General features: G+C 51.6%; 2 protein-coding genes across 2 annotated transcripts; both read left to right on the top strand.

Moving 5' to 3' along the window:
- Positions 1-46: 46 nt before the first annotated feature.
- On the top strand, positions 47-3,075 carry NEUTE1DRAFT_92288 (uncharacterized protein; the record flags this gene model as incomplete). The annotated part of the gene is made up of 1 exon (XM_009858510.1): positions 47-3,075. One exon carries the CDS (start codon positions 47-49, stop codon positions 1,901-1,903), a length of 1,857 nt encoding a protein of 618 aa, XP_009856812.1.
- Positions 3,076-5,243: 2,168 nt separating this feature from the next.
- On the top strand, positions 5,244-7,361 carry NEUTE1DRAFT_150573 (uncharacterized protein; the record flags this gene model as incomplete). The annotated part of the gene is made up of 4 exons (XM_009858511.1): positions 5,244-5,914; positions 5,976-6,270; positions 6,333-7,022; positions 7,101-7,361. 4 exons carry the CDS (start codon positions 5,476-5,478, stop codon positions 7,129-7,131), a joined length of 1,455 nt encoding a protein of 484 aa, XP_009856813.1.
- Between the last annotated feature and the right edge of the window lie 4,478 nt (positions 7,362-11,839).

Consider the following 11,839-nt stretch of genomic DNA (forward strand, 5'->3'; position numbering starts at 1 on the left):
AAGTACACGAGTCAGTTACCAAATTTCACACGCTCTGAAAGCTACAATGCTTCGCAGGGCAATCCCCAGAATCTCCCGGCGAACTGTCCCGGCGCAGACTTCATCCCCCCTCTTCGGTCTTTGCGCCCGCCCCGTGAGAACCAGCACTACCACCTCTGCGCACGCTCGGCTCCTCTCGACATCAGCTGCTAGGATGACCGCTCCCTCGCCTCTGGCTCCTGTTGAGCATCCTTTTTCCTCGACCATTCCTTTTGAGTCCTTCCAGCTTTTGCCCGAGGAGCAGAAAGCCGGCGCCGCCGAAGATGCCCTCCTCCAACAACAGATCAAGGAAGTTGAGGCTTGGTGGGCGTCGCCGCGCTTCAAGGGCATCAAGCGCGACTGGACTGCTGCCGATGTCGTGAGCAAGCGCGGTTCGCTCCAGCAGACCTATACTTCGTCCGTCATGGCGCGCAAGCTCTGGAACTTGGTGCAGGAGCGCTACGCGCAGGGCAAGCCCATCCATACTCTGGGTGCCATCGATCCCGTTCAGATGACCCAGCAGGCGCCTCATCAGGAGGTCCTCTACATTTCTGGTTGGGCATGCTCCTCGGTTCTGACTTCCACCAACGAGGTATCGCCCGACTTTGGCGACTACCCCTACAACACCGTTCCCAACCAGGTCCAGCGTCTTCACAAGGCCCAGAGCATGCATGACCGCAAGCAATGGTTCCTGCGCAGCAAGATGACTCCTGAGGAGCGGGCCAAGACCCCTTATACTGACTACTTCCGCCCCATCATTGCCGACGGCGACACCGGCCACGGCGGTTTGACCGCCGTTATGAAGCTTGCCAAGCTGTTTGCCGAGAATGGCGCCGCCGGCGTTCATTTTGAGGATCAGATGCACGGTGGTAAGAAGTGCGGTCACCTTGCCGGCAAGGTTCTCGTCCCCACCGGCGAGCACATCAACCGCCTCAAGGCCGCCCGCTTCCAGTGGGACGTCATGGGCACCGAGAACCTTGTGATTGCTCGCACGGACTCCGAGAGTGGTAAGCTGCTCTCTTCCTCCATCGACGCCCGCGATCACGAGTTCATCCTCGGTGTCGCCGACCCCTCCATCACCTCCCTCGCCGAGACCCTCGCCGACATGGAAGCCCGCGGTGCTCCCGGTTCCGAGATCGACGCCTACGAGGCCGAGTGGGTCAAGAACACGAAGCTCGTCACCTTCGATGAGGCTGCTCTTGCCCACTTTGAGCACCACAACGTCCGTCAGGACCTCTTCGCCACCTACAAGGCCACCATTGCCCAGAACCCCAACATGGGCATCACGGCCCGCCGCGCCCTGGCCCAATCCATCACCCCCGAACACCCCGTGTACTGGGACTGGGACGTGCCGCGCACGCGCGAGGGCTTCTACCACTTCCGCAACGGCATGGCGGCCGCCACCAAGCGCGCCCTCGCCTTCGGTCCCTACGCCGACCTCCTCTGGGTCGAGACGGGCGACCCGTCCGTTGAGGTGGCCACGGAGCTCGGCCGCGCCGTGCGCGAACAGTTCCCCGGCAAGGGTCTCGTGTACAACCTTTCCCCTTCGTTCAACTGGATGGCCCATGGCTTCACCCAGGACACGCTCAAGTCGTTCATCTGGGACATTGCGAAGGAAGGTTTCACTCTTCAGCTCGTCTCGCTCGCGGGTCTGCACAGCACCGCCACCATTAGCAACGAGCTGGCCCGCCGCTACAAGGACGAGGGCATGCAGGCGTATGTTGAGCTGGTGCAGAAGCGCGAGAAGGAGCTCGGTGTTGATGTGCTCACGCACCAGAAGTGGAGCGGCGCCAACTATGTTGATGCCATTCTGGGACACATTCAGAGCGGTAGCTCGAGTAGCAAGAGCATGGGCGAGGGTAACACTGAGAACCAGTTCGTATAAGGGGCTTATCAGTTGCTCGGTCGGTCGGGATACAGTACGCACACGACTGGGTGAGGGCATACAAACCTACTAGGCAGTAGGTGATGAGGTCAATGGGGGACTTGCTTGGCGGGCGGCTATTTCGGGTTCGGTTGGTTGGCTCTAGGCGAAGTCTTTGCATGGCATTTCATGGGGCGTCTTGTTCTAATGTTCTTCTGTTATCTTTGTTTTGGTTATGACAACATACTTTTCTTCGAACTACACGTTGTTTAGCTGTCTATATGCGGTTAATAGACCTGGTGATTAGTAGTTATACGAAAGATCTTTGGTACATTCATTATTTCCTGATAGATGCAATGCATGAGAATAGTTGTACTATGCATTCTTTCTACAGCTCCCTGCGCCTCTTCTCACATGTATAAACCTCACATCGCGTCGCTTTGTACATTTTCATGTCGGGGACGCATACGGTTGCTCACTGCGCAAATGTACAGAAAACATTTGTTTATCACAGTCTCTGAGGGCTAAGAACCCTTTCTTCTTACTCCTCCAAATTCTCCTTCAGCGCATTATTAACCGGCGCCGTCGTCGCCGGTCCCTCGGGTGTAACATACGCCTTCGTCATGCCGCCATCAACCACCATATCATGTCCGTTAACAAAACTAGCTTCATCACTTGCCAAAAACACCACCGCCTGCGCCTGCTCCACCGCCTCTCCAAACCTCCCAGTCGGAAAATGAATCTCCCTCCGCAGTCTCTTCGCCTTATCATCACCAAGCCAGTCCTGCAACAACGGCGTGTTGAGGGGAGCCGGACACAAACTGTTAAATCTGAACCCTTCGCAGGCATGCACCATAGCCAACTCGCGCGTCATGGCTAGGACAGCGCCCTTGGAGGCCGTGTAAGCCAGCTGGGGGGTGGCAGAGCCAACGAGGGCCACGACAGAGGCGGTATTGATGATACTGCCCTTGGTCTTTTTGTGCTTGCGCAGGGACAGGACGGCGTGCTTGCACCCGAACCAGACTCCCTTGACGTTGATATTGTGTGTTAGGTCCCAGATGGACTCGGGGGTGGCGACGGCGTCGTCGTCCTGGCTGTGCATGATGCCGGCGTTGTTGAAGATGATGTCGAGGCCGCCCCAGGGGTCGAGGTGCGAGACCATCTTTTCTACTTGATCTTCTTTGGAGACGTCGCATACCTAGATCGGGCGCCGAACGGTTAGCTGGTTGGTTCTACCTGGGCCTTGGATAAGAGGGAGGAGAGTTATTCTTGGGGTAGAAATGGATATGACGTACGATGGATTCAACGCGCGATGCGTTGGGCACCAGCTGCTTGACTTTGGCTTCGGCGCGCTGGATGGCTTCGGCGGAGATGTCGGCCATGAGGACGTTGGCGCCCTCTTTGGCGAAGAGGATGCTGGTTTCTAGGCCAATGCCTCTATCGGACGTGGGAAGATGTGGAATCAGCTAATTTGTCCATTTCTGGATGCGTTCTTGGTGTCTAGGCTTGACTTACCCAGCAGCGCCGGTGATGATGGCATTCTTACCCGCAAGACGTCCAGGCATGATGTATGAGTTTGTTAGGAGATCAAAGTTAAGAATGGTTATGAGGTTCGTCTTGCGTAGGTGAACAAGCTTTCGCGATGTCAGTTTCTTGAGCGAAGACGAGCAGCGGGGTGGTTGTTAAGGTCCACAGACAACGTAGCTGAGACGGCCAGTCTATCCAGGTCCCAAAAACTTACCCTTTTAAGGAAGTGCACAGACCTCTTTTCTTCTCAAGACATGTCCCTCGACCAAATGTGCTCTGCAACCCAGGATGCAGCATTTCACCCAAAAAGCCCCCTTTTGGGCCAGCTGAGTTGCGAAAAGGAGTTTTCCAGCAGTATTTGACTTCAAAAGATGAAAGGATTTCCAATTCTCCTGGTGGAGAGTCCAAAAAGTTGAATGGATTGGTAAGTACTAATGTCTTGGGATACATTTTGACTAAATGCTTAGGGTGGGAAATTTGGGACCTGGATAGACTGGCCCGCTGAGATCTTAGTAGCGGGGAACAATGACGTTCTAGGGGTCTCGAGAAGGAGCAGTGGACAAGAATTTCACAAACTACTAGAGAGCTTCACGTAAATTTTGCCTCGAGTGGCTACCTCTACCTTTGATATGTCTCGCTTTCAGATAGATCCGATGAGAGCCACAAACACATCAAGCTATCGGACGGGAGGAGGCGGTTGATGCCGATACAAACATGGGTCCGATAACGGCAAGATTGTAACACACAGGGCGGGGAGAGACATGTACATCGTGTTACATTCTTGCTCCACCGGAACCACGAATTCGCAGTGTGTCCTTTCGTTTGAGCTATGGCGGCTGCCAGCTGATGTGTGACGCTTGATAAGCATCGTAAGTTCACTGGTGAGTTTTTGATGACTGGATGGGTTACCCTCGAGGTTCGCACTACATGATGGTGTTTCTGTTTGTCAACCTCAACCACCGCCAGTAGGCCAGCAAGGTAAGGTAGGGATGGCCTGCCCAAAAGGATGAGGGGTGATGGGGTCCCTGATATGTGTGGGGAACCCCGCCGCCATTAGCTTCGTGGAGATAATGTGGACTCAAGTGGATGGTATCTTGAACATTCCGTCCTGCCGTCATGGTTCAGTTTCAAAGCTGTTTTGGTTGTGATGGCAAGTCGAGCGATCTATCTATTAAACTTCCTTCAAGAGTCGCAGTTTGATGTGACCGCATATGCCCTTTATGACACCAGAACCGCGACATATCCTGGCTCACCTCGCTGGATGATCAAGTCGGTCAGTTACAAGACACCAGCGGGGTTGATCAGCTGCCCAAAGCGGGGTTGGTGGTATTCGCTGCCGACGGAATCTATCTTGGGGGTGGCTGCTGTGACATGGTGAGCTTATCATTGAGTACCGGCTGTACGCAGTAACTATGGGAAGATCGTTGAAAGATGGAGGATAAAAGATACGTTTCTATACAAACCTTTCCGATAAGATCGAGAATCGCATGATGAAATATCTCCGTTGCTTGCAAGACATTCGAAAGGTCCATCATGATGGCTCTCGTTATGTCCAAATTACTTGAGCCACGAAAGCCCAGGTACAGCCGTGACTACCTAAGTAGAGGTATGGTTCATGTGGTACAGTACAGTAAGCTCAGAACTTAGTTGAGGCGGTGACGTAGGGTCTCTTCGTACATACTTCGTACTGTAGATGCTCCGTCCCCTTGGGAGTTCATTCCGTCCTGCGCGATAAGCTTATCTCTAGCGCGCACTGTGCAACTGCCCGGGTTTCGACTCAGGAACCACTGCAGGGCCCCTCGAGGTGATCGTCATCATCCCATCCGCCGGTTTCGTCTGGTTCAACAGAAACCATCTTGCGCGTCGAACCCTTTCTTCCGTCTAAACTTAGGACAACCTAAAGGCAAATTAAGTATCCCATCCTTTCACGTTGGCGAGGTTGTTCAACCTCTATTGTAAAGCGCATCGCTGTCTGATTCCACCGGTATTCGACCCTCATCTCGAACGTCTCCTTACGCTTCTCCATACCTACGCCCTTTTAGAATAGAAGGTGTCCGATATCCAAAATGGCCACGAACGGTAACGCCCCGAAAGAAATAACGGCGGCACAGCTCCCCGACCTGCTCGCCAATGACAACTCGGTCAAGCTCGCTGGTATCGATGTTGACGGCCAACTGCGCGGCAAGCTTGTATCCAAGAAGAAATTTCTCTCCATTGCCGAATCAGGTTTCGGCTTCTGCTCTGTCATCTTCGGGTGGGATATGCACGATCAGACGTACATAAAAGAGCTGAAGGTCAGCAACAAGGAGAACGGATACAGGGACATCATTGCTATCCCAGATCTGAACAGCTTCCGGCGCATTCCGTGGGAGAACAATGTGCCGTTCTTCTTAATCAGCTTCCATGACCCCGACACCATGGAACCTGTGTCGGCTTGCCCGCGCGGTCTTTTAAGGAAGCAGTTGGCAAAGTTGAGTGAGAAGGGGTATGGAGCCATGGCTGGAGGTAGGTACATTTGGACAACAAGGTGTTGCAGAAACGAGACCAACTAAAGCCACAACAATAGCCGAGTACGAATTCTTTCAATTCCGAGCGCCGTCAGAAAACGCTTCCGATTCAACAGCGTCGTACCTGAAGGAGAACCCTCCCCATTCACTACCATCCCTGACCGAGGGCATGTTTGGCTACAGCTTGACGCGACCCGTCCACAACAAGGATTACTACTACGATATCTTCAATACATGCGAACAGTTCCAGTGCAACATCGAGGGCTGGCATACCGAGAGTGGACCGGGTGTATTTGAGGCTGCCCTCGAGTTTGGAGAAGTTAAGCAAATGGCCGACCGTGCCAGCTTGTTCAAGTATGCATGCTCCCCCTTTTCACATCCCATGTACATGCGTTTGGCTAACATGTATGTCACAGATATGTCGTAAAGTCTGTGGCCACAAAGTACGGGATCACTCCTTGTTTCATGGCCAAGCCCAAGCAAGGTCTCCCCGGAAACAGCGGACATATGCACATCTCCCTCGTTGACAAAGATGGCAAAAACCTCTTGGCTCGTGAAGAAGTCGACCCCAACGCCCCATATCCCGATGTGGCTTATCTCTCGGACCTGGGCAGACACTTCCTTGCCGGAATCCTTGAGGGTCTGCCAGATGTCATGCCTATGGTTGCACTAACCATCAACAGCTACAAGAGACTTGTTGAAAACTTCTGGGCACCTGTAACCGTCTCCTGGGGTTTGGAGCACCGTGCCGCTTCTATCAGGCTTATCGGTCCTCCGGGCTCCAAGGCTGGTGCGACCCGCTTCGAAATCCGCGTCCCCGGTGCGGATGCCAACCCGTTCTACGTCTTGTCCGCCGTGCTAGCATTGGGCTGGCGCGGTGTGGAGAAAAAGCTTGAGATTCCTTGCCCACCGCTAGGCAAAGGAGAGCAGGTTGGTGGAGTGACGGATGCGGGTGCTAGGCTAGCCAAGAGTCTGAAGGAGGCTACGGACCGGTTCATGAGGAAGGATAGTATCGCGAGGGAAGTATTTGGAGACGAGTTTGTGGACCATTATGGAGGGACGAGAGAGCATGAGATCCGGCTCTGGGACGAGGCCGTCACGGACTGGTAAGTTACTGCCCCAACTTTCCAACTAGTGCCCCCATGTAGGAACTTATGAAGACAAGATGCTAACAATTTGAACAGGGAGATGAAGAGGTACATCGAGACCGTCTAACCTACCGAACGCTTTCCTTTGTTTTAGTCATGAGTCACGCCTGATGAGTCATGCGGCTTACAGTTCTCGGATGGTGATACGCTGGAGTCCCTTTGAGTTGAATAGCTTTACTCACATCGTTCAAACAGTTCAATGCGATACCCAGTTATGTCTTTGATTGGTTCTTTTTGTAACTCGGATGGGGGCACCTTTGAGTTTTAAATCTTATACCACTTCATCCATCACACTCCAACCAAGCTGCCAAAGCTACCTCGCTTCCTTTCATCCCATGCTATCCCATTTCAAACCAAGTCAGACTGCCTGATGGGTCTATGATTGACCCAACTGGCCACTTGCTTTCACCAACAGACCGTTTCGTCGAGTGGCGTAACGGTCTACCGTTCTAATACCGTAAACAACTCCGTAAATTTCACCTGTTGGTTGGATAACGGTGGTGTATATTTAAGTATCCCAAAGAATGTTCCAAATCGTTTGCCACGTTATATATTAAGGATCTGTTAGTATCTCGTCGGATTCTGAGATGCCATTCCAACGAGCGGCTGTTGGTCTCTCTATCTCTCTCCTCTATTTCTTTTTTTTTTCGATTGTATACAACCCCCCTCACATTTCACGCCTTACCTACAGATGCGGCTTGGATATGGCAGCGGCACGGATGCGAGTCGGTGACATTGTTTGCTAAGTCCCGTCTGTTGGTATTTGTGGCGGAATCGCACTATTTCTGTGGCGTATTATTCTTCCTGACTTGAAAAAAATTATTGGTTTCCGGGAGTGAGGTTATATGAAACGGGCTTTGAAAAAGAGGAGTGGTTGAAAGTGATGGATGACTTGATTGCTCTGTGCCGGTTTCGATTAGTGTCATCATCTCACCTGTGCTACCTTTACATACATGTGAGCAGGCGTTCGTCTCTGGATATATAAGATTGGATTGGTCTTGACTAGAGGATTATTCAAATAACGCGCAAGATTCAATGGGAAGAATATGATGAAATAGACTACCTGGTCGTGGTGGAGATGGGATTGAGGTTTCTACAATCTCCCGAGTCCAAAGGGCGCAAATGTTACTAACGTGAGTATACCTTGAAGAATACCTCTTCCTGAATGTTCTAGCACGGGCGGTAGTCAGACGGTGGAAAGTGTCCTTCACTCAAACTGTTCTTCCTATTTGATTCCATTCGCGAGATTCTAATTTGAGGTCATAGGCCTGGAACACTCCAAAACACCACTTCGATGCTATCTGAAGTTGACATCTCTCTTAGGTAGCCATCCCGAGTGGCCGTGAGGAACATTCGAGTACGGAGTTACAGCATCAAGTGTGTGACTCCGGGTTTTCTAAATGTGTGTGACATGTGTCACTCTCACCACTTTTCTCGTTACACCTGACCAGAGGCGCCACTGCACTTATAGCCTAACGTTGATAATGAAAATAAGCGGATGATATAACAACTGATGTAAGACCATCAAAGTAGGAGTGAGACTGTTGAAAGTGTCTTAATAGGGCGTTGAGGGTTACGGCGCTGTGGAAGATAGTCAAGAATGACGATTGTCTCTTTTGGGGGGGGGGGCAAGAATCACTGTCTTCGAGCACATAGGCATGGCAAGGGGCATCTAATATTGGAATTAAGACGTTAGTCTCTAGCATAACTATATAATTTCAGATTGGACTTCAAGTCAAAATGAGATTTTCCTCATCCCTCATCCCAAGCTTTGACAGTCACCAAGGAACCTACATATTATCTGTGGCTGTTCGGCGTTTATTGACGAAATGGTTGCGAAAGAAGAAAATGCTTGCCGTCGTCAAGACCACCTCATCGGTGCTTGAGGAAGTGATTTAGAATTCGGAGTCATCTTTTGATTGATTTCTTTTGTTGGACCATCGTAGGACTTCGTCCGGCAGATACATTCACAAAGTGGATTTGGATGGGATTGAAGATTCTACCTAATATCTCTTGGATTCTTCAAAGAAAGTCGCGGTGAAGAGCGCCATGGGGAGCTTTAACGTTATCTGCCCGATCGTAAAGTCAAGATGAGTCGACACCCTGAGTACCTAGCGAGGTCTTTTTGGCAGAACTGAGGCCGAAGCAACAGCATCAAGGATTCTCTGTCTTGCTGGGCTACAGGGCTATCAGCACGGACAGGAGAAAGGGCTGGGAAGGGCGAAGGCTTATCTCCCGCAATAGCGGCTTCCTGCTGCGGCTGAGACCAAGGATGATTGTGATGCCGTTTTTTTGAGCCATACATTAGGTTGTCAGCACTAAAAAGAAAAAAAGGCTGTCTCAAGAAGTGGGCTGTAAATAGCTAACCAAGGGGAAGGAAACCATGAAAAAGCTAGAATGGGGAGGGGTGTGGTCAGAAACTTTAGCCGAATCCTCTTCTTTTCTTTTCCCCTCTCTTACACGCCATCTGTCACCAACGGCTCTTGGCGACATTCTGCATTTTGTCCGATTCAAGATGCGATGACCGCTCTTTTGTCGCAGCATTTGTCGGATACCGGCCTGGAATCTGTTCAGCGGTTTGCAGCTGAAAAATTGGCGACAAAGATCGCAAGACCGTTTCTGGATATCTCCAAGCAATGATTGTAGCATTGAGTGCGCGAAGCTGTACAAAGATGGGAGATGTTTGGGGACTTGAAAAGCAGTCCGTGATGGTGATGCAACGTCCCGTTGAGTTTCGAATTCGGGATGCCACCATGGTGGAACCCTTAAACGAAGAACTCGTATTTTCATTGGCGCTCCAAAGTTGTCCCACTCTTGGCAGTCCCGCCTGTCTTACGAGTGAAATAGTGGAACCTTCCACGGAAGCGCCAAGCCAGGCTCCCAAGGTCAACCCAACCTGCCTACCTGTCAACCCAGCCATTTCACTTTTTTCACGTTCTCCTTTCGTTTTGCTCTGCAAACTTTATCGGCACCTCGGCCAATGATCAAGTCAATGACATCGATGACGCCTTGGAACCCAGAGATTTCGGCGAGTTCTACGAACTTTTCCAGAGTTCACAAGAGGAATCCAGCCAGTGATTTACAAATCTTTGAAAGACATGCAAGTCAACCGCGACTCAACACGCTTAACGCGCCCCCAACTTCTGAAGTCATATCCATACCTAGCCGTGGAAAGATATACCTTTTCTTCGGGGATGGATTGCTGAGCGCCACGGTTTCGGCTACTGACCACACTGCCTTGTTCTCACATACCGTCCTTTACCGGCCATGCAATTCCATACACCAAAATCATCCCAATGCCCATCGCAATCAACATTTGCTGCTTGTTGGAGTCGCCTCTCTGACCATTACCCGGATGGCATCATGTGTTCGTCTCTTTGCAATTGAATGACTGACTAGGTGGGTCATTATGGTGAGTTACGGGCAGATGTTCACATCCCGCTTTTTTCCAACGGAGACCTTCGGCAAGTTGAGATGTTTTCATCTCTTTTCAGCCTCAGTCAAACGGGGCTACGTGTATTCCCCTTTGGGTCTTGTCCGGCCATGTGCTGTTACTGTCACGCGTTTGTATCAAAGGTCTCTCCCTGTATTGACGAGGGACATCTCCAGGCTGTTCACTCCACGATACAATAACAAAAGGAGATAAAAACCGCGAGCACCCCCCCTTTCACGGTATTGTCCACTGGTACGGGTGCATCGCTTATCTCTCCCGCCTCCATCCAAGTTGGTGGCTGATCAAGATTCGCTGACATGAGATGCTTCATGCTTGAAGGGGCTGGAGACACTGGAATTAGCACCTCCATGTAGGTCTTCTCCGTCTTTTCTGACAGTGCCTCCTTCTTGTCGACTTCTCCAACGGCGTTCCAAGAACCTGCTTCCCGGGTCCGGTAGCAATCTTGCAACTTCCGAGCGGCCTGCCCGCGCTCCCTGCTAGGCAAAAGCCAAATGGGTGGATTCGCGCGTCCGAAGCGCTGCATACCAGATGAACTTCACCATCCATGACTGGCTCTTACGAACCACATGAACAACTCAAGACGTGTGGTTGAGTTTTACAACAGTCCGTGGACCATCGGATGCCATTTTGATGCTACCCGACATGGCAGTGAAGGATGATTGCATTACCAATGCCGCCACGGAGTTGCCATACCATACGTTCAAAGTTGTGGTGAACTCGCCGGCATTGGGTCTTCTTGATGGAAGACCCCAGTCATGATTAAGCTAGTCTACATGCGGAACTATGCAATATGGATGCCTGGATCCAGTAAGTTTCGAAAGGATCTGGAGGATCACCCGTAAGCGACACCAGTTCATCCGAATCCTTCGTCCCCTTGGCCAAGCGCTCGCGAACAGGGGTCTTGTCTTGGTGACGCTAAGGCGTGCGGGTCTCTTCATTCTCTTCATGCTTTTTTGGTCTGCCCTGGAGCCGCTCTGACACAGCCCTACGAGCCCTGATACGAGCCCCCGAATTGGCGTCTTCTCTTACTGGCCAGCTGCTACGAGGATAAACGCAGTCCTCACCACCTTTTGGCACCTTTGCCCTTCGGGGAGGCTAGGTCATCAGTCCAACCTGGTGGGTCGTCAGATGGCTTGTTTCCGCTCCATGCTGGCGGGACTTCTCGCTTTGGAAGCCGAATAGGCCAATGGAGAATACGTGTACGACTTTTGTTCATGGCTATCCCCAAAAAGCTTCCAGCTTCGCCGGTTGTTCCGTTTGGGCGGAGCACCGTTCAGGTTTAGTCAAGCTCTATTTTCTGACCACAGGCACCAAGATCCGC

This window comes from Neurospora tetrasperma (genome assembly GCF_000213175.1).
Source record: "Neurospora tetrasperma FGSC 2508 unplaced genomic scaffold NEUTE1scaffold_81, whole genome shotgun sequence".
In the NCBI taxonomy this organism is placed as follows: domain Eukaryota; kingdom Fungi; phylum Ascomycota; class Sordariomycetes; order Sordariales; family Sordariaceae; genus Neurospora; species Neurospora tetrasperma.